General features: G+C 40.2%; 1 protein-coding gene and 2 gene segments (V, D, J or C); all 3 read right to left on the reverse strand.

The window, feature by feature from the left end:
• The window catches only part of LOC121620884 (immunoglobulin mu heavy chain-like), a 94,899-nt gene that overhangs the window by 68,699 nt on the left and 3,806 nt on the right, over positions 1-22,394 (reverse strand). Inside the window, exon 3 of the mRNA XM_041957132.1 lies at positions 3,880-3,888. Coding sequence (XP_041813066.1) covers positions 3,880-3,888 — 9 coding nt within the window. The remainder of the gene's footprint in view (positions 1-3,879; positions 3,889-22,394) is intronic.
• LOC121620879 overlaps positions 1-22,394 on the reverse strand; it is a 231,598-nt gene that overhangs the window by 35,813 nt on the left and 173,391 nt on the right. The window contains 1 exon segment of the C gene segment in view: positions 1,761-1,770. Coding sequence covers positions 1,761-1,770 — 10 coding nt within the window.
• Positions 14,175-14,797, reverse strand: LOC121620894. The segment is given in 2 exon segments: positions 14,175-14,655; positions 14,743-14,797. Coding segments are annotated over 2 exon segments (384 nt in total).

Genomic DNA, 22,394 nt, shown 5'->3' on the forward strand with positions numbered 1-22,394 from the left:
GTCGTTATTTTCATAACTAGATACTTATGACAAGTAGCTAAACTTAAAACACACTTTAAATAATATCAAGTTCATTTTAGTCATACATCTGTCTTTTTATGTTTGTTGTTCTGAGAAATATTTTAGATTTGCTGATACAAAGTAAGTGAAAAAAAATAACTTTTCTGAGATGTTATAATCTTCAGGGTAAAACTGAAAAAAACAAAATAAAATAAATACACATGAATGCAAGTCAACTATTCTGTTACATGTCACTTTTGTTCAGAGCAACTTTGGGAAATTACCTCAGGAAACCTTGTCACATTTAAACTCATAATATCCTAACAATCCTTTTGTAAGGACACATGATTGTAAATCTTTAAACATCTTTTGTCAGACACAGCTCTCACCCCCCGTGTTTTCCGCCGCGGCACCACATTTCCCTCTCAGAGGAAGAAGGTTTTTGTCACAGGATGTATCACTGTGGCTGTTGTACTGCACCGTGATATAACGGCATACAAAAACTCCTCCCTGCGCACTGGCTGTCATCACATACAGCTGCTGTTTTCCTTGAACAAGAGAGTTTTACATTTTATTCAAGGAATGTTCAGATCACATCATATGAAAGGAATTAACAGAATGTGTCTTTTTTATGAGTTGTTTATTTTGGAGTGACAGTTTTGTATATACTCCTGAAAAAATGTTTCACTAATACAAGAACACAACAAATACATGTTTATTTATGACAGGATGATAAATATTTAACACTCAGATATATCATCCAAAGGTTGGGTGAACACAGTAATGCATTACATTACATATCCCGAGTTGTAGTTTTCCAGGGCTGACTGTACAGTCTTAGGGTTAAAATGAGTGTTTACATACACCATACACAATGCAAAAACCTGTGCTCCAGTGTGGCTGTCATAGCCTTCTCTGCAGTGCACAAATCAACAGCTCTGGATCTCTTCATGTAAACAATTCAAAATCAAATTGTTTTGGGACTGTGATGAAAATTGTAAGTACCTGTTTTTCTTCTTTTTATGAATTCACATTTTTCAGAGGCAGCAATAATAATTAGATATTGAATACACAGCCCATTTCTCCTGACATGATTTTACATGATTAATGTTTTTCACTGATTTTGACATCGTGAATATCTGTGTGCTCCTCTGCAGCGTCAGGAAAAAACATAATCCTGTATTTGTCAGGTTTCATTATTTATATGGTTTTGTTGTTAAAATTCTTTTTTTTTTTTTTAAATTGACCTCAGAATGTGAAGAGATGGGAAAAATATTTGAAAGTAAATGTTTCAAATCTTACATGTGTACATATGGAGGGACAGAATACTGGAAACAGTGCTCAGTATAATGAAATGCAGCAGCACCATTATTACTTCATGAATGATCACACAGTTAAAGCAGCAGTGTCACAGGGTCAACAAACACTTCACATCATATTGCAGAGCAATTGTATTGAACTGAATGAGATTTTCTCATTAAATTGTATAGATTGACTCAGTCTGTTCAGTGGAGAGTCAGGTGAAGAACAGTATTCTCTGCGTATAAACACAGTCAGTGATTTGCCTTATTACACATTCTTTACTGGGCTGTTTCCATAATTATAGGAAATGTAATTTAAAAATACCATGATATCCTTTGACAGAAATCTGTGTTTCTCATGGCTCATTCATCGGAGGCTTCACTTACTCTTTGATTAATAGGAGAGATGCATGAGTCTCACTACATGGTTTTTGTTATGGTCTGTAACATGGTGCTGTAACCCCCAGCTAGTAACCACAGTGACACAAGCAGTTACAAAAACCTGACCACTCCTGCAAGACACTGCAGAGTTTTCTACCTTGGCCAGGAAAACAATGTGGGTTTTTTTAATTTTATTGTATTTATTTTAATTGAATACCTTTAAATAACAGAGAGAGAGATTGTTTTAGAAAATTAAAGGGCGAGAGAGCAATTCTCTGTATGTTTTTTGTTTTGTTTTTGTCAGCATGATATGATTCCATCGTATTAAAACTTCTAATGAAAAAACTTCTACTGAGAAGGTGAACAAGAACTATGAGCACAGGATCTGACAAGTTTGTAATATGTCGCACCATCACAGGGCACACAGGGATGATGACTGTGTGGTCATTAAAACTAAACCTGACATTCACTGAACTGCTACTGCATTATGGCAGGTGGACTCTTTTGAAAAGCTTGTTGAAAAGAGTGTTTACATACACCTTTCATTTATAATATAAAGACCTTCGCCTCTCCAAAGGTTTTTGTAACTGTGTGAATCACTGTGGCCATCCCAGTACACAGTGAAACACCACAATGCAAAAACCTGTGCTCCAGTGTGGCTGTCATAGCCTTCTCTGCAGTGCACAAATCAACAGCTCTGGATCTCTACATGTAAACAATTCAAAATTAAATCATTTTTGGACTGGGATGAAAATTGTAAGTACCTGTTTTTCTTCTTTTTATGAATTCACATTTTTCAGAGGCAGCAATAATAATTAGATATTGAATACACGGCCCATTTTTCCTGCCATGATTTTACATGATTAACGTTTTTCACTGATTTTGACATCGTGAATATCTGTGTGCTCCTCTGCAGCGTCAGGAAAAAACATAACCTGTATTTGTCAGGTTTCATTATGTGCTGTAGTACATTTACTGTACTGTGTGGCAGCCCAGTTTTTACTGTGCAGCAATTAAACTACCGAGAATTTGACTGTAATCATCACAAGGAAGAATAAAAGATAATTTTCATGGATTTTACATCATCAGAGATGAAGGGTTTTATATGGTTTTGTTGTTAAAATATGTGGTGTGCTTTAAAAAAAAATTGACCTCAGAATGTGAAGAGATGGGAAATAATATTTAAAGTAAATGTATCAAATCTTGCATGTGTACATATGGAGGGACAGAATACTGGAAACAGTGCTCAGTATAATGAAATGCAGCAGCACCATTATTACTTCATGAATGATCACACAGTTAAAGCAGCAGTGTCACAGGGTCAACAAACACTTCACATCATATTGCAGAGCAGTTGTATTGAACTGAATGAGATTTTCTCATTAAATTGTATAGATTGACTCAGTCTGTTCAGTGGAGAGTCAGGTGAAGAACAGTATTCTCTGCGTATAAACACAGTCAGTGATTTGCCTTATTACACATTCTTTACTGGGCTGTTTCCATAATTATAGGAAATGTAATTAAAAAATACCATGATATCCTTTGACAGAAATCTGTGTTTCTCATGGCTCATTCATCGGAGGCTTCACTTACTCTTTGATTAATAGGAGAGATGCATGAGTCTCACTACATGGTTTTTGTTATGGTCTGTAACATGGTGCACCCCAGCCACTGCTATATAAACCACAGTGACACAAGCAGTTACAAAAACCTGACCACTCCTGCAAGACACTGCAGAGTTTTCTACCTTGGCCAGGAAAACAATGTGGGTTTTTTAATTTTATTGTATTTATTTCAATTGAATACCTTTAAATAACAGAGAGAGAGATTGTTTTAGAAAATTAAAGGGCGAGAGAGCAATTCTCTGTATGTTTTTTGTTTTGTTTTTGTCAGCATGATATGATTCCATCGTATTAAAACTTCTAATGAAAAAACTTCTACTGAGAAGGTGAACAAGAACTATGAGCACAGGATCTGACAAGTTTGTAATATGTCGCACCATCACAGGGCACACAGGGATGATGACTGTGTGGTCATTAAAACTAAACCTGACATTCACTGAACTGCTACTGCATTATGGCAGGTGGACTCTTTTGAAAAGCTTGTTGAAAAGAGTGTTTACATACACCTTTCATTTATAATGTAAAGACCTTCGCCTCTCCAAAGGTTTTTGTAACTGTGTGAATCACTGTGGCCACCCGAGTACACAGTGAAACACCACAATGCAAAAACCTGTGCTCCAGTGTGGCTGTCATAGCCTTCTCTGCAGTGCACAAATCAACAGCTCTGGATCTCTACATGTAAACAATTCAAAATTAAATCATTTTTGGACTGGGATGAAAATTGTAAGTACCTGTTTTTCTTCTTTTTATGAATTCACATTTTTCAGAGGCAGCAATAATAATTAGATATTGAATACACGGCCCATTTTTCCTGCCATGATTTTACATGATTAACGTTTTTTACTGATTTTGACATCGTGAATATCTTTGTGCTCCTCTGCAGCGTCAGGAAAAAACATAACCTGTATTTGTCAGGTTTCATTATGTGCTGTTGTACATTTACTGTACTGTATGGCAGCCCAGTTTTTACTGTGCAACAATTACACTAATGAGAATTTGACTGGAATCATCACAAGGAAGAATAAAAGATAATTTTCATGGATTTTACATCATCAGAGATGAACGGTTTTATATGGTTTTGTTGTTAAAATATGTGGTGTGCTTTTTTTTTTTTTTAAATTGACCTCAGAATGTGAAGAGATGGGTAATAATATTTCAAGTAAATGTTTCAAATCTTACATGTGGACATATGGAGGGACAGAATACTGGAAACAGTGCTCAGTATAATGAAATGCAGCAGCACCATTATTACCTCATGAATGATCACACAGTTAAAGCAGCAGTGTCACAGGGTCAACAAACACTTCGATTCATATTGCAGAGCAGTTGTTTTGAACTGAATTAGATTTTCTCATTAAATTGTATAGATTGACTCTATTTGTTCAGTGGAAAGTCAGGTGAAAAACAGATTTCTCTGCATATAAATAGTCGGTGGCTCATTCATTTGAAGCCTCACATGGTTTTTATTATGGTTTGTAACATGGTGTAAGTAGCTGTAACCCCAGCTACCGTCATAGTTACCACGGTGACACAAGCAGTTACAAAAACCTGGCACTCCTGCAAGAGACCATACGGTTTTCTACCTTGGTGAGTAAAACAATGTGTTTTCTTTTTTTTTTTCTTATTGAATACATTTAAATACATAGCGAGAGATTGAGAGAGAGCAATTCCCTGTATGTTTTTTTGTGGGTTTTCTTTCAGCTTGATATGATTCCATCGTATTAAAACTTCTAATGAAGAAACTTCTACTGAGAAGGTGAACAAGAACTATGAGCACAGGATCTGACCAGTTTGTAATATGTTTTACCATCAAAGGGCACACAGGGATGGTCATTAAAACTGAACCTGACATTCACTGAACTGCTACTGCATTATGGCAGGTGGACTCTTTTGAAAAGACACCTGCAAGGATGCATTTGGCTGCAGCTAGGTAGGAAGACATGGACTGAATCAGTGTCATGTCCTTTTCCATCTTCTGCTGTTAGTGTTGCCTTTGCGTTCTTTAACGTCATGACTAGTGTTATCTTTTGAGAAGGCAGGTTTTTTTTTCTCAGCGGTAGATGAATCACAGCCTTCATAATGGTGTTGGGATTTATTAGCAGTAGTGGGAGAAATATTCAGATCTTCACTCAAATAACAGTAGTCATATCACACCACAAGTAGAAGTCCTGCATTCAAAACCTTACTTAAGTGAAAGTATGTAAGTATTATCAGCAAAATGTATGTAAAGTAAAAGTAGTATAGTAGTATTGTGCAGTAAAATGATCCCTGTCAGTGTTTTGCTGTCATATCTGATGTTTCTGGAGTAATATCGCTGCATTAATATGTGTGCTGCATTTTACTGCTGGAAATGTTTAAGGTTAGGCAGCTAATTATAACTGCCTCATACTGTTGGGTCGTTTAATCTACAGAAATTATTATTTTCTGTGAGATCATTCGCATCACTGTCCCATGACAACCACATATCTCTTCAAAGTCAGCTTTTCATGAGCTAACAAAAACAGCCATGTTTTCACATTTGTGACAATGCTAATCTGTCCAGAAGGGTTTGTAAACAGTTTATTTATCTCAAGAAAGAGAATTTTCTCAACCAATAAAGAAACACTTAATTCTTAAGTTTATCACAAAATTCACCACATTTGGAGATGCATGGTTTTCACTGGGAAGGAAGAGTATTAAAAACTGCGATCTGAAAAGTAACGGACAACTAAAGCTGTCAGACAAATGTAGTAAAGTAAAAAGGACAGTATTTGCCTCTGAGATGTAGTAGACAAGAAGTATAACATTGCATAAAATAGAAATAGATAAAAGTACCTCAAATCTGTAGTTAAAGACAATACTTCAGTGAATCAGCACTGTTTAGTTGTGTGTTTATATTTCAGCAACAGTGTGATTTTCATTCATCTTCTGAACCTGGGGACATCAAACAAATCCCACCACTGAAATGAAGCTTCCACACTATGGAAGAAAGGCGGTGTTGCACTGACCTCTATAGGCTAAATGGTTAAATTCTTTTGCACTTGTGACCACACCTCCCTGTGATGTAGTGCCAGACAATAATAACAGTACCATCCTCACTGAGTGGGGGCAGTGCACATAGATGCCAGCAGATGGCAGCACAAGCACGATTTTTATGTTTCTTCGAGCTCACCCTCACTGACAGAATGCACCTAGAGGGCAGTCCAGCACTGTGGTTGCAGTCATACACTGAAGGTATTTCTGTCACTGTGGAAAACAAATCAAATCGTTGGCCAGTTAGCGGTGTCAGCCCACAGCCGCAAGTCTCACTGACGGCTCTGTGCGTCTCCCAACAGATGCAGTCAGATAAAAGCTCTCAGTCGTCCATCACAGGGAAAGTGATTGTGAGAGTTTATTGTCCTGCATCAGTGTGTGATGGTGTTTTCCTGCCCTGAGTGAGAATGTTAGGATAGGTTTCAGTCCCATGTCCATGATTGGAATTACATTTGCATTAAGAAAATTAATGACTCAGCAGGTTCTTACTTGTGGTTGTGAAGAGATATTCTTTGAATTGACTGTATTTATCGATTTATTTTATAAGCAATTGCCATAAGTCTGTTGGGAGAATAAAACAATGTCTCGTCAATCACATGTCCTGTCATTTACTACAACAAGACCAAGTGATAGCTCTTCACAAAGCATTTGCCACTAGATGGTAGTCTTCAATCATCTTTCTGACTTCCATCAACCGGGTGGCATGTAAACTAATATGTCCATCTGGCACATGAACCATTTGGCATTGTTATGAAGGGAAATTGTGCATCTGGGAGCTTGATGTTACTCAAAAGGTGTACATAGTTTTATTGTGAGTTTGAATGAGATCAAGTACAAATTAAAGTTTAGATTATTTTTTCTGAATGACTAAATTGCAGCACCAGATGAATTTTGAACAAATGACAAATAAATGAACAAATAATCATAAAGATTGAATAGATAAATCCATTTATTGAATCACTTTAGAAGAAGAAGGTCAATTATAGTTGTTCAAGCTGTCCTGGAGCATAGCTCTAAATTCTGGGCACTCTACATAGGCATTCTCTATGGGCCCCTCCTCTCATCCACAGCTATTCATTTTTGTGTCTTTGTAGGCCCTTCTCACATGAGGAGCAACTGGCATGTAAACGAAAATGTCCCTCTGGCACATGAACCAGTTGACATTATAAAACATGTTATGAGGGAAAATGTTCATCTGGGAGCTTGATGTTATTCTCAAGGGCATGTTTTTGAAGTGAGTACACAGGGTGAATTATTTTTCTGGGTGAATCAATTGCAATGTGCGATGAAAATGATAAACAAATCAATGAACAAATAATTATAAAGAATACATTTTTACATTTATTACTTTAGAAGGACAAAGTCAACTCTGTAAAATTAAATATAGAATAAAGTATATGACATGAACGCTGTAATAAATACCTCATGCTTGGCTGCTCAGCCAACTCCAGTTGCTGTGGCTGTCGAGCACAATAATAAACAGCAGAGTCTTCAGTCTTCAGACTGTTCATCTGCAGATACAGCTGCTGTCTGCTGTTGTCTCTGGAGACGGTAAACCAGCCTTTCACTGACACAGAGTAGTAAGTGGTGCTAACACTTGGTTGACTGATATAAGAGATCAACCCCAGTCCTTTTCCAGGAGCCTGGGAGTCTGGGAGGCAGACACCCTCTGTACATTTAAGAGTTAGTTTGAAACTTCCCTTTTTGATAATATTTACACCTAGGGCTGGCTCAGGCTTGCCTTGGACCAGCCCCAAGTTATGCTGCGATAGGATTAGGCTGCCGGGGGACTTCCAATGACACACATAGCTCCTCTGTTCTCCTCTCCCTCTCCATCTGTATGTATTCCTATCCTACCAAGGCATGTTACTAAATTGGCTTCTTCCACGGAGTCTTTGTGCTTTCTCGTCTCGCAGGTCTGCATGGACAGCGGCTGAGTCTGGACTATTGATTACAGCTGCATCTCCTGCTGTGGCCCTGCCAGACATCCACTGCAACTTCTATTACTATTAGCTACACAACCATTCTTATTACATCAAATAGCGCTCTATTATGTTCATATACTATATGCAATTAATATGTAAATACATAACATACATAAATGTATCACATATGTATATACTATGCCATATGTACTTCATATAGCAACAAATCCAGTAGAGCTGTCAATACTGTGATTGCATTTCTGTCCATCCCCCGACCTCTCTCTTGCTCTCTCTCTCTGTCTCTCTCTTTTACGCAGTGGTCTGCTGGGGCTGTGGAGGCTCTGAGAGGGACAGAAAGACTACAAACTGGTCAGGAGAGCTGGTTCGGTCCTGGACTGCCCTCTGGACACCACTGAGGATGTAGGTGAGAGGAAGCTATTGGCCAAGCTGACCCTCACATCATTGTCAACCCCTCAAACCCCCTGCATGACACAGTGGAGGCCCTCGGCAGCTCCTTCAATAACAGACTGCTTTGTTAAATGTAGCACTGGGTCCATATCCAGACTGTTTTGTTGTACTGATGTGCCATTTATCATACACAAATTACCTTGAGCAATATTACTTTTTTCCACTCTCATTGTACTCTACCTATCATACTGGTGTTCTACTGTGACATATATATATATATTACTGTGCAATAGCATAAATGCTGTAGTCACTTAATCTGTACCCACCAAGTGCAATTTCGAGCCAAGTGCCGTATCTGTATAAACTGTGTAATTCTAAAGAATTTTTGGCATTATATTGTACAGCAATTTTTCTCATAGTTCTTAGTGGCAATATATGTATTTTTTACATATTTCTTGTAAATATATTGTTTGTATAAAATGTACATATATAAAGTTAGAGAACATACTAAATAAAAGCTATTTCTGTTGCTATTTTTTTTCCAACTGCTATTCCCAGCTGGGGAGAAATAAAGTCTTATCGTATCTTACAGAAATGAAACAACTGTTAACTTTGCTTTTACTGTAAACTATTATTGCCTAAATGTGTTGTACTGACAATTCAATTAAAACATGATGTAAATCTTGTATAATTGCAAACAAGGACCATTATTAGTATTCTTAATGTGAATATTAACATGAATCATGGATGTGTCAAGGAACGGTCTCGGAGGCTCAGGTGCTGACACAGGCTTGGCGAAAGAATACAATGTTTATTTACAAAGAAAAGCACCATGCTGACAGAGCATGGGAAAATGAAAATAGACGTCAACTACTAGCACCCTCTAACGGGTAGGTTGTTAATGATGGATGTCAGCTTGGCTAACGACCTCCTCTCACCTACATCCTCAGTGGTGTCCAGAGGGCAGTCCAGGACAGAGCCAGCTCTCCTGACCAGAGCTTCCACAGCCACAGCAGACAACTGCGTAAAAGACTGCAGATGCAACCACAGAGTCATAGAAAGTCCTCAGTAATGTCCTACATACTCCAAAGGACCTCAGTCTTCTCAGTCGATGGAGACGACTTTGGCCCTTCCTGTACAGGGCATCAGTGTTAGTGGGCCAGTCCAGTTTATTGTTGAGCAGGACACTCAGGTATTTGTACTCCTCCACCATCTCAATGTCCATGAGATGACCCTGGATGCACAACGGTGTAGTCTGTGGTGCTTTCCTGCGGGAGTCAATCACCATCTCCTTAGTCTTGCTGGCGTTTATGTGCAGGTGGTTTAGTCCACACCAGTCGACAAAGTAAGTGATGACTTCCCTGTATTCCAAATCGTTCCACTGCGATACACATCCAACGATGGCTGTATCATCGGAGAACTTCTGAAAGTGGCAGCAGGTTGAGGTGTTTTACAATCCAGCGTCGTAGTCAGTTGGCTTCTTATATAGTTGACTGCAGTGTGAATGATGAATGGCCACTCCTTGCTGCAGCTGCAATCATTAGTTGATTATGAATCTGGAACAGGTGTGCCTCCAGCCCATCAGAAGAAGCAGGAACAAGGTCACAAATGCTCCACTAGATGGAGCCAGAGGTTTTTAGAAAGCATGATGATGATGATGATTGTGATGATTGTGATGATGATGATGGTGGTGATGATGACAATAATGATGATGATATTGATGATGATGATGATAACAAAAGTGTGCCGGCAGTTGGTTGCGCTATTGAGTGACTTATATGCAGACGTATGAACAGAAAAAATATATCTCATATAACTATATAATAAAAAGTATAACAATATTTGGCCTATCATTTTGACCCTAAATCACAGATTAGACAATAAGAAAAATGAATTAAAGTGAACAAGTGGCAAAAAGGTTCATTAAATATCTTTTTTTTTTTTTTTCTGGCTGTGTAAATGTGCACATATTAGAACTTTGTGTGGATTTGGTGTGAAAGTTTTGGTGAACAATCTGAAAATCACATGGAAGCTTTTTATCTTTTAATGTGACCGAAATGTAAATGTTTGTATTACATGCATGATCTGCATGCATGTATTTATGAAGACATGTGGACACAGTTTCATGAACACAGAGAGTTTAATCACCCCCATTGTAGAAACAGGAAGTAGTATTTTTACTTTACTTCTGGACTGAAATATTAGTTACTATTTGCTGAAAAAAACTGCAATCAGCAACTAAAGAGGGACATTTAATCCATGTAGATCAATGTTTAAAAGAATCAATGGTTTACATCATTAGACCAGGTAAGAGTAGGAACTGGCCTTTGATTTGGGCAACTATACCATCATCACTAGTTGTGTTCATGTATGTCACGTTGATGTTACTTCTCATGAACCTTGTTCATCATAATCAGTGCAAGTATCAAACCCAGTCAGCTCTAGACTGCCCTCTAGAGGTCTGACAGACAAACTGTCATTTTCCATCCTCAGCTTGGAAAAAGTACTGACATTGTTCTTTTGTTTCTGAAGTCTGGTCAACAGTCTGATCTCTGTGGATGTTGGATTCTCTCTGCTGAGAGAGACGGGGTCCTATTTAGAATGATGATACAGCCCGTTTGTTGTTCTAAATCTACCTCTACCTGCATGGTGACAAAATGATGTTTGTATGAATACTGTGATATTGAAATGGTGTCTGTGGTTCATTCACATGTGTTTCTGGGTATTTGTGCCGGTGGCTTGTATCAGCATCATAAAAACACAATTGTGTGATCAGGTGGCAAATTTTGTCTGTTTATATTCACAAGTGTTTCTGCTGTACCTGAACTTCCTTCTCACTGATAGAAAGTCCAGTAATTTTTCGTTCACACTGTCTGATCCAACCTGTTGCATTGTTGTTAGCAGTAATCATAAAATACCTCCAGTACAAATTAATTCCCACACTGTTACCCCCTTATTCCTTAACTTCACATCTTGTTCCCTTGTACCTTTATCTGTATGGACAGTCGAGGCACAGCGACAGCACAGAAGATTACACTGTAAATTGTGATTATGATTTTTTAATAATAGAGATGCTTTTAAGATGATTAAATTTTAAGATTTATTTGCACCTAAATTAGATGATTAGATCTATTCTACTCAACGGCATTTGGTCATCCATCACTGTACCACTGGATATATCATGCGTAAATGTGCAACATCATCTCTTAAAAATCTATATTCTTCATTCAGATCTCCATTAGCTTCCACATAGTGGTTGCCAGTCTACCTTTGGTCCGCACGGAACAAGAACAGAATTGTTACACACCCACGACACCCAAAAATACATTAAAAAAAAAAAAACATGTTTAAATAAACGCAACAGCAAAATAACATCAAGGTGAGACTCAACAGTTGCTGCACCAGTAACTTTTTTTGAATGATGATCTGTTTTGAATCTGTGTGATGTTGGACAGGAGCACATTACAGGCAGAAGAACCTCTGTGAAGAACAGTTGCCATCATGCGCTTTATTTGTGGACTTGGTTCTGTCAGATGACCAGGATTCACTTAATGCTTCATATAGCCGTGATATAAACCAGTGTATGCTGTTTTATCACTGAAGAAGTGTGGTGTACTATTCCACATGACAGTCTGCATGAAAAACAGAAGTATTGATTGATTTCAATATAGCCTCCACAGTTAGCCAACATAGTCACACATGTGCGTATCACAGTGCACATCACACACGTTAGTAAGGAAGTAAATAAATAAAGGGAACATTATTAAGGATTACATGTATCCTGTACCCCCATGAAGAGGGAGTGGCTCATGTACAGGCACATGCATTGTGTCATTTATTTTGTTTTTTTGATTATTCGTTTAGTTAAGATTGCTTGTCCTTCAATGAGGCCAAGACATGTTGTCTTTTTTTTTTTTTTAAGTCATCGAACAACCAAGAAAGAGAAAGAAAGACTCTGTATGATATAGGTTGGCCTCAAAAATCAATGATATTATGTGAACTTTTTGGTTTTGGGAGTCACATGGTTGCTGTGTTTGTGTGCAGGTCTGTTGGTGGTTTGTGTCACTGTGGTGTAACCTCCTCAGTAATAAACAGCTGTATCCTCAGGCTGAAGATTGTGTCCAGTTAATGTCACCAAGCTAGTAGAAGTGTTATATAGTTACTCTTTCATATGATTACATCGAACAGTATCATGTTTTAGTGTAGCTGATTGTCCATCCATGTTGGATACAATATCACATCTGAAAACAGAACCTTTTCAAAAGGTCTGAGATTAGTGGCTGAACTCTGGATGCAGAACACAGACGAAGGAATATGTGAATGGTAAAGGAGTTTATTGTCACAAAATAAGAATATTGTACACATGGAGACGATCCAAGTTGATCCAGGTGAAGGCTCTGGGATGATGTGGGAAACTGTGTCCAAACATGTCGAGAGGTCTCGAGGAATGAGGATACTGATGTGGCCGGAGTCAACTGGTTCATGCTAGAGAACACATTTTAGGATGATATTTATGATTGAAAGTGAGAGTGGAAATATACTGTATTGCATCTTGATCAGGGAGAGAGCTTCTTTAGTCCTCTCACGGCCTTTAAATGCCTGAAGGTGGAAAGTGAAGGCAAATGGTATGGCTGGATCTTTATGGAGTCTCTTGACGACTGGTGGTAATCGTGGCGCGTTCCATCGTGAGCCAGGGGTCATGATGGAGAAAAAACAGTCCAGGTTTTGAGAGGGGCGAGAGAGTCAAGGCTGAGGGATAGGGCTGCATTGTGGTGGGCTACCAGACAATCCATAGTGGCATCGGGGGCTCATATTGGTTGTTATCTGCTTCCAGTGCACTTCAGATACCTGAAGGCTGCCTGGGACAAGATCCATGATGTTTTCTGTTCTGGAACACACTGCCAGTAGATATCAAGGAGGCCAGTGCGCTAAATATTTTTAAAAGAACCAAAAACCTATCTTGTCACTTGAAAAAGATTTTAAAAGAAAAATACAATCGAACAAAATATACATGATATATTCACATATATTATGAATATTTTAAAAAATGCTTCATACTTGGGCTCCGCCAACCTGAAAGATGAGGACTGCAGGTTTTTGTACAGCTGCTCAACCAACTCCAGTCACTGTGAGTCTCGAGCACAATAATAAACAGCAGAGTCTTCAATCTTCAGATATCTGCAGATACACCTGCTGTCTGCTGTTGTCTCTGGAGATGGTAAACCGGCCTATTTAATATTAATATTAATATTTAAAATGAATGCTACTTTCCTCTTTCTGGCTGTGAAATGTGCACATATTAGGACTTTGTGTTTTTGGTTTTGGGAGTCACATGGTTGCTGTGTTTTTGTGCAGGTTTGTTGGTGGTTTGTGTCACTGTGGTGTAACCTCCTCAGTAATAAACAGCTGTGTACTCAGGCTGAAGATTGTGTCCAGTTAGTGTCACCAAGGTAGTAGAAGTGTTATATAGTTACTCTTTCATTTTATTACATTGAACAGTATCATGTTTTAGTGTAGCTGATCTTGTCACTTTAAAAGATTTTAAAAGAAAAAATATATAGAACAAAATATACATGATATATACACATATGTTATGAATATTAAAAAAAATACTTCATACTTGGGCTCCGCCAACCTGAAAGATGAGGACTGCAGGTTTTTGTACAGCTGCTCATCTAACTTCAGTCACTGTGAGTCTCGGCTCTCGAGCACAATAATAAACAGCAGAATCCTCAGTCTTCAGACTGTTCATCTGCAGATACACCTGCTGTCTGCTGTTGTCTCTGGAGATGGTAAACCGGCCTTTCACTGACTCAGAGTAGTAGATGTAGTTGCTAGTTTCACTGATGTAAGCAACCCACTCCAGTCCTTTTCCAGGAGCCTGTCTGATCCAGTGCATCTGGTAGCTGCTGAGTGTGAATCCAGAGGCTGTACAGGTCAGTCTGTGAGATTCTCCAGGCCTTTTAACCACTGGTTCAGATTCTGTCAGAGTCTGACCATCAACACCTGTCAAGAGGAGAAAAGACATCAAGTGAAATCAGCTGATGACACAAATCAAAGCTCTATTAGATGAAGATGAGTGTAGATGTTCACCTGCCCAGCAGATAGTTAACAGCAGCAGTCCTGTCCTATAGTCCATCATGTTCAACTGTGTGTCCACTGTTCTCTGTCCTCCTCTCTGCAGTCAGATAAGTAGAGGTGGAAGACATCTGACTTTTGCATTGACTCCTCCTATTAGTGAAAATCTGTGTGTGTGTGTGTGTGTGTGTGTGTGTGAATGCATGCGTGCTTGTGTGTGTGTATGTGCGTGTGGAGATTATTTTTGTCCTTTCAAATAGTCCTCTAAATTTCCTCTTTCTGGCTGTAAAATGCGCACATATTAGGACTTTGTGTGGATTTGGTGTGAAAGTTTTGGTGAACAATCTGAAAATCACATGGAAGCTTTTTTATCTTTAAATGTGACAAAACTGTAAATGTTTGTATCACATGCATGATCTGCATGCATGTATTTATGAAGACATGTGGACACAGTTTCATGAACACAGAGAATTTAATCACCACCATTGTAGAAACAGGAAGTACATTTAATCCATGTAGATCAATGTTTAAAAGAATCAGTGGTTTACATCATTAGACCAGGTGAAAGTAGGAACTGGCCTTTCATTTGGACAAATATACCATTGTGTTCATGTCAGACAAGACCAATCAAATCACCTGTTCTTTCTTGATGTTACTTCTCCTGAACCTTCCTCATCACTATCAGTGCAAGTATCAAACTCATCAGTCCTAGACTGCCCTCTAGAGGTCTGACAGACTAACTGTCATTTTCCAGCCTCAGCTTGGAAAAAGTCCTGACATTATTCTTTTGTTTCTGAAGTCTGTTCAACAGTCTGAAGTCTGTGGATGTTGAATTCTCTCTGTTGAGAGAGAGGGGGTCCTCTTTAGAATGATGATACAGCGTGTTTGTTGTTCTAAATCTACCTCTCTGCATGGTGACAAAATGATCTCACTGATCTCACACTGTTAGATGTTAATGTATTGTTTGTTTTACTGGTTCGGTCTACAATTGGATGAAGAGTCCCTGTTGGGACGCTGAGTGAAGTGTTCAGAAGTCCAGCATGCTCCAGTTTATTCTGGATGTTGAGTCACATGGTGCAGCCTGATCAACAATGTGAAAACAAGGCTGAGAGTGTGTTTGTGCATGTCTCAGTGTGTGTGTCTCTGTGTGTGTGTGTAAAATCTGGAGAGGTGCAGCAACCACTATGATATGGTAGAAGACAAAGAGAAGAGTAAGTGTTTGTGTATCAGGTTCATTCTTTCTTCAGTTGTATCACATCAAGTCTTTTTTAGTGCAATTATTGTATCTTGGTCAAAGTCTGAACTTCCACCCCCTGATTATGTATTTTGTTCCCCTGTTAGCACACGCTGTAATTTACTCAAAGCACAAGCAAAGACATTAATCCTCTGAGACAGTTGTTGTCTTTCAACCCAGTAAAGCTGAGGACTGCAGGTTTTTGTACAGCTGCTCAACCAACTCCAGTCACTGTGACTCGCGAGCACAATGATAAACAGCAGAATCTTCAGTCTTCAGACTGTTCATCTGCAGATACACCTGCTTTCTGCTGTTGTCTCTGGAGATGGTAAACCGGCCTTTCACTGACTCAGAGTAGACAATGTTGCTATCATCATAAATAGCAGCAATCCACTCCAGTCCTTTTCCAGGAGCCTGTCTGACCCAGTGCATCCAGTAGCCACTGAATGTGAATCCAGAGGCTGTACAGGTCAATCTGTGAGATTCTCCAGGCCTTTTAACCACTGGTTCAGATTGTGTCAGAGTCTGACCATCAACACCTGTCAAGAGGAGAAAAGACATCAAGTGAAATCAGCTGATGACACAAATAAAAGCTCTATTAGATGAAGATGAGTGTAGATGTTCACCTGCCCAGCAGATAGTTAACAGCAGCAGTCCTGTCCTATAGTCCATCATGTTCAACTGTGTGTCCACTGTTCTCTGTCCTCCTCTCTGCAGTCAGATAAGTAGAGGTGGAAGACATCTGACTTTTGCATTGACTCCTCCTCACAGTGTGGAACTGGATTTGACTTGAAAGAAAGCCTCAATAAAAGTGAAGAAAACTGTTGAGAATATTAATGAAGCTTTAAGAACAGTAACAACATGTAACCCCTCAGTACATGGAGGCCATGAATAAACATGTTTCAGTCAATAAAAACAAATTGTCCAGTCAGACATATAAACTCTGTTGGCTTGTTTACAATAAAAGTTGCATTGAAAAATAAAAGGTTTATTGTCCTCTCTGCAGTCAGATTGGTAAAGGTGGAAGACAACTAGGTTTTGCATTGACTCGTCCTCATAGGGAGGACAGAGTTTGACCTTTTGTTGTTGGACTTAAGAAACAATAGTGTCGGAGTTGTGACACCAGACAAATAAATGTGATTTAGGAAGATCTGCATAAGAATCTTGCGAAATTTGATTTGAGATTGACCCTGACATTTTCTTTGTGCTCTTTGAACGTTTAGCAGAACTGGTCTGCAGTGTGTGTTTACGGGCAGGGCACAGGAAGCTTTTTCAGCCTTGTATGTTGCTGATAGTGGGAACTATCAGCTATTTAAAGTTGCAGTGCTCAAATCATATGAGCTAGCCCCAGAAGCATATCGTCAACGCCTCCGGTCAGGGAGGGAGAAGCAGTCCCACACAGAATTCGCTCGTGAACTAGCAGTTCATTTCCAGCGCTGGTGTACTTCTTCACAGGTTAAAAACTTGGAGGATCTTCAGGAATTAGTCATGGTTGAAGAGTTCAAAAATACTCTGCCTAACCGTGTTGTAACTTACATTAACAAACAAAAAGTTAATAAGCTTTCAGAGGCAGCCCAGTTGGCAGATGAGTTTATGCTGACGCACAAAATGTTTGCTGGTGATCATGCTGGTCGTGATGTGGCATGTAAGGAGGGCAGCAAACAAGTGTCAGAAGGAACTGTGAGGTTTCCACTGAAGTACCTGCCAAGATGGATCCTAACAGAATCTGCAACTACTGTCTTGGTAAAGGGCACTGGAGAAATGAGTGTCCCATCTTAAAGAAAAAGACAAGGACTGGGTACTTATCAGCCAAATCATCTGGGGCTGTTGCCACTGTGCGTTCAGGGGAACAAGTTAGTGCTATTGCTGCTGTACTGGCACACACCAAATCCTCTTTTGAGTCTAGGGTTGCCACAGTTCCAGGGCAATCTGACTTTCCAGCTGATAAGATTGACCCTGGTTATCTTCCATTTGTATCAGATGGACATGTTTCTCTGGTTGGGTGTGAGAAAAAGGTAGCTGTTAAGATATTAAGAGATCCAGGGGCTTTGGACTCATTTATCCTAAACTGTCTTACCTTTCTCTCCTAAGTCAGACACTGGTACCAATGTTGCAGTGCAAGGAATGGGGATGACTGTTTTTTCTGCTCCACTGCATAGGCCAACTCTGTCTTCAGAGCTCCTGCAGGGTGATGTGACCATGGCGGTGCGTCCTGCTTTACCCATGCAAGGAATTCATGTCATCCTGGGGAATGACCTGGCTGGGGCTAGAGTGTGGTCTGATACTCATCCAGCTCAGGATGCCCAGGGGAACATCTTATCTTCCCAGACAGATGTTTCTAAATCTCTTATTTCTTCAACTTTTCCAACTTGTGTGGTCACTCGTGTCATGTGTGCAGTTGGTAAGCCTAGTCCTGAAAATGTAAAGAACAAAAGAATATCTGTTTTCCCTGTGCCTGCTTTTCCCTTGTGTAAAACCTGCAGTGAACTGGTGAAGGAGCAGCAGCAGGATCCCACACTTCAAACTCTGTACAACCATCTTCTGCCAGATGATGAGGTGGAGAGTGCTCCCTGTGGTTACTTTCTACAGGATGGGTTGTTGGTGAGAAAATGGATTCCCCAGGGGGATGGTTTTGTGGGTGAAGAGGTTTTGCAAATTGTTCTGCCCTTTTCACTACGTCCCATTGTGCTTCAGACTGCTCATGACAGTGTTGCTGGTCATCCAGGGGTGAGGAAAACATATGATAAGATTCTGAGACATTTTTACTGGCCGTGTGTGAAAAAAAGATGTGTCTGCCTTTCTTAAAACATGTCATACTTGCCAGTTAACAGGGAAACCTAAGCAGGTGATGAAACCTGCTCCTTTGTTCCCAATTCCAGCCGCTGAACAACCCTTTGAACACCTCTTGATTGACTGTGTTGGACCATTGCCACGTTCCAAAGCTGGTAGCCACTTCCTGCTAACAGTAATGTGTCAGGCAAACCGCTACCCAGCTGCCTACCCTCTACATAATATTACAACCAAATCTGTCGTCAAAGCTTTGACACAGTTCATGTCCATCTTTGGGGTCCCAAAAGTTATCCAGTCAGATCAAGGCTCTAACTTTTGTTCCAAAATGTTCAAAGAAATCCTAACACAGCTAAGAGTGAAACATGCCCAGTCCAGTGCATACCATCCACAGAGCCAAGGAGCTTTAGAGCGATTCCACCAAACCCTAAAGACTCTTCTTCGTGCTTACTGCACTGATTGAACCAGGACTGGGAAGAGGGCTTACCATGGTTGGTGTTAGCTGCCAGAGAGGTTTCTCAGGAGAGTCTGGGCTTTAGTCCCAATGACCTCGTCTCGGTCACGCAGTTCCTGGCCCCTTGGCCTCCCTGAGCAGTGACTGGAATGTTGAAGGAGGCCGTGCAAACCTGATCGACTACGTGAACGGGTTCAGGCAACAGCTGTACAAAGCAAATAAGATGGCAAAAGAGAATCTGCAAGCAGCCCATAATAAAATGAAAAAGCTGTATGACCGTAGGGCTGAGAGTTGTGAATTTAGCCCTGGGGATCAAGTTCTTGCCCTTCTGCCTTTAGCTTGCTCTCCTTTTCAAGCTAAATTTTTTGGCCCTTACACAGTGGTGCATAAGGTGTCAGAATTTAACTACTACATCTCAACTCCTGACCGGAAGAAATCAATGCAGATGTACCATGTTAACTTGTTAAAGCCTTATTATGCTCGTTCTCCAGATTCAGGTCCTGGTCCTTTGCTCGCCTCCGCTGCCGTAGCTGCTCCAGAGGATCCTCCTTCTCCTGCTCTGTGTCTGACTGCAGCCCCTGAGGAAATGTTGGAAGTTCCAGATCATGGAATATTGAGAGGGAGACTTAAAAACTCAGAGACACTTGCCAAGCTTGATGACCTGCTGAAACATTTGCCAGAAGTAAAGAGAAAAGAACTTATTAATATAATCAAAGAGTATCCAAGTCTGTTTGCAGATACCCCGTCTCGTACCCATCTCATTCAGCATGACATTGATGTGGGTGATGCCCAGCCCATTCGACAACACTTCTACTGCATGTCTCCTGACAAGCGCAAGTATCTAGAAGCAGAAGTCAAATACATGGTGACAAACAACATTGCGGAGCCATGTGCTTCTAGCTGGTCCTTCCCGTGTCTGCTGGTTAGTAAACCTCATGGTACTTTTAGGCCCTGTGCTGATCTGCGTAAGGTAAACAAAGTAACAAAGTCTGACTCTTTTCCTCTTCCCCGCATGGAAGATTGTGTGGATCAGGTGGGTACTGCCAAGTTTGTCAGTTAATTTGATCTTTTGAAAGGTTTCTGGCAAGTCCCCTTAACTCCCAGAGCTCGCGAAGTCGCAGCGTTCATTACAGATAGTGGGTTGTACTCATCTACTGCCATGCCATTCAGTCTCCGCAATGCTCCAGCCACCTTCCAGCGCCTGATGAACAAGGTGGTATCAGGCTTGGAAGGGTGTGCTGTGTATTTAGATGATGTAGTGATTTACAGTGACTCTTGGCAACAGCACCTTCAGCGTATAAGGGCACTGTTTGAGCGACTAGCCTGGGCAGCTTTGACAGTAAATCTGGCCAAATGGTTTGCTAAGGCGACAGTTACTTACCTGGGTAAGGTGGTTGGACAGGGGCAGGTGCGCCCAGTAAGAGCAAAGGTGTTTGCGATTGACCAGTTTCCCATCCCAACTACCAAGAAAGAGCTCTCCTGCTTCCTCGGCATGGCAGGTTATTATCGTGGGTTTTGTAAGGATTTCTCCACAGTAGCTGCCCCGCTAACATCTCTTCTGAGCTCAAAGGCTAAGTTTGAATGGTCACCTGTTTGCCAACATGCCTTTGAGAATATCAAGTCCTTGCTGTGCTCTGCTCCTGTTCTAGCTGCTCCAAAAGTCAACCTGCCGTTCACACTATACGTGTAGTAGTAAGGTGGGTGCTGGAGCTGTTCTCATGCAAGCTAATGCACACGGTGTTGACTGTCCGGTGGGCTTCTTTCCAAAAAGTTTAACTCACACGAGTTAAACTATTCCATCATTGAAAAGGAGGCACTGGCTCTTATTTGGGCCTTGCGACACTTTGAGGTTTATGTTGGTGGAGGGTCAAGTCCGCTGGTGGTATATACTGATCAAAATCCTCTAACTTTTCTTCACTCTCTACAGAACCCAAACCAGCGGCTGATGCGTTGGTATCTTTTCCTCCAGCCATTTAATCTGGACATTTGCCATGTGAAGGGCGCTGAAAACAAAGTTGCTGATGCCATGTCCAGAGCAGTGTCTGTGTAACCTGTTTTCTCCCTGCAGTGAACCTCTCTGCCCATTGGGGTTGTCTCTCTTAAACTGCTTCCTACGGTACCAAGGTTGCTGAGGTGATGGCTTTAGTGGCTGGAGATCAGGAAGAAGTGCAGGTTGTAGAAAATGTTTTCATTATACCAATATTTGGTCAATTTAAGTTAATATTTTTAGGCACAGCTGACTAAGAGGATGTCTGGGGTTCCAGAGGTGGACCCCCATCTTAAGGGAGGGGGTGTGACAACTCCTCCCACTCCTTTGTTTGTGCCTCACTCTCTTTTTGTTTGCAGCCTCTGAGAGCTGTTCAGGGGTGGAGCTGAGGAGTGTCACCTGCTTTAATCATCTGGGTGTGGACTTTCAGAAAGCATAAAAGCCTGCCTTTCTGATTGCCCACTCTCTCTCTCACTCACCCTCGGCGAGGCCTGCACCAGCCTGCGTAGCCATCCTTGTTCGGTTTGCTGCAGAATTCAACATTTGCCACCCACACATTCTCACCCATCCACACACCGCTGACACAACTGATTATGCTCCATTTTACACACTCCATATTTATACCATTTTGCTGGACACTTTTGTTTAATAAATAGTAATCAGAACTGGTATTGACTGTGTGTTGCTCCCCTTATTGTTGTCACCCCTGAGACAGGTGGTAACAGAGCCAAGTGCCGTATCTGTATAAACTGTGTAATTCTAAAGAATTTTTGGCATTAAATTGTACAGCTATTTTTCTCATAGTTCTTAGTGGCAATATGTATTTTTTTTTTTACATATTTCTTGTAAATATTTTGTTTGGATAAAATGTACATGTAAAGTTAGCTTTTATTTTTTATTTAGTATGTTCTCTATTTCTGTTGCTATTTTTTTCCAACTGCTATTCCCAGCTGGGGAGAAATAAAGTCTTATCTTATCGTATCTTACAGAAATGAAACAACTGTTAACTTTGCTTTTACTGTAAACTATTATTGCCTAAATGTGTTGTACTGACAATTCAATATTAAAACATGATGTAAATCTTGTATAATTGCAAACAAGGACCATTATTAGTATTCTTAATGTGAATATTAACATGAATCATGGATGTGTCAAGGAACGGGTCTCGGAGGCTCAGGTGCAGACACAGGCTTGGCGAAAGAATA

The sequence above is a fragment of the Chelmon rostratus genome, chromosome 17 (genome assembly GCF_017976325.1).
Source record: "Chelmon rostratus isolate fCheRos1 chromosome 17, fCheRos1.pri, whole genome shotgun sequence".
NCBI lineage: Eukaryota > Metazoa > Chordata > Actinopteri > Chaetodontiformes > Chaetodontidae > Chelmon > Chelmon rostratus.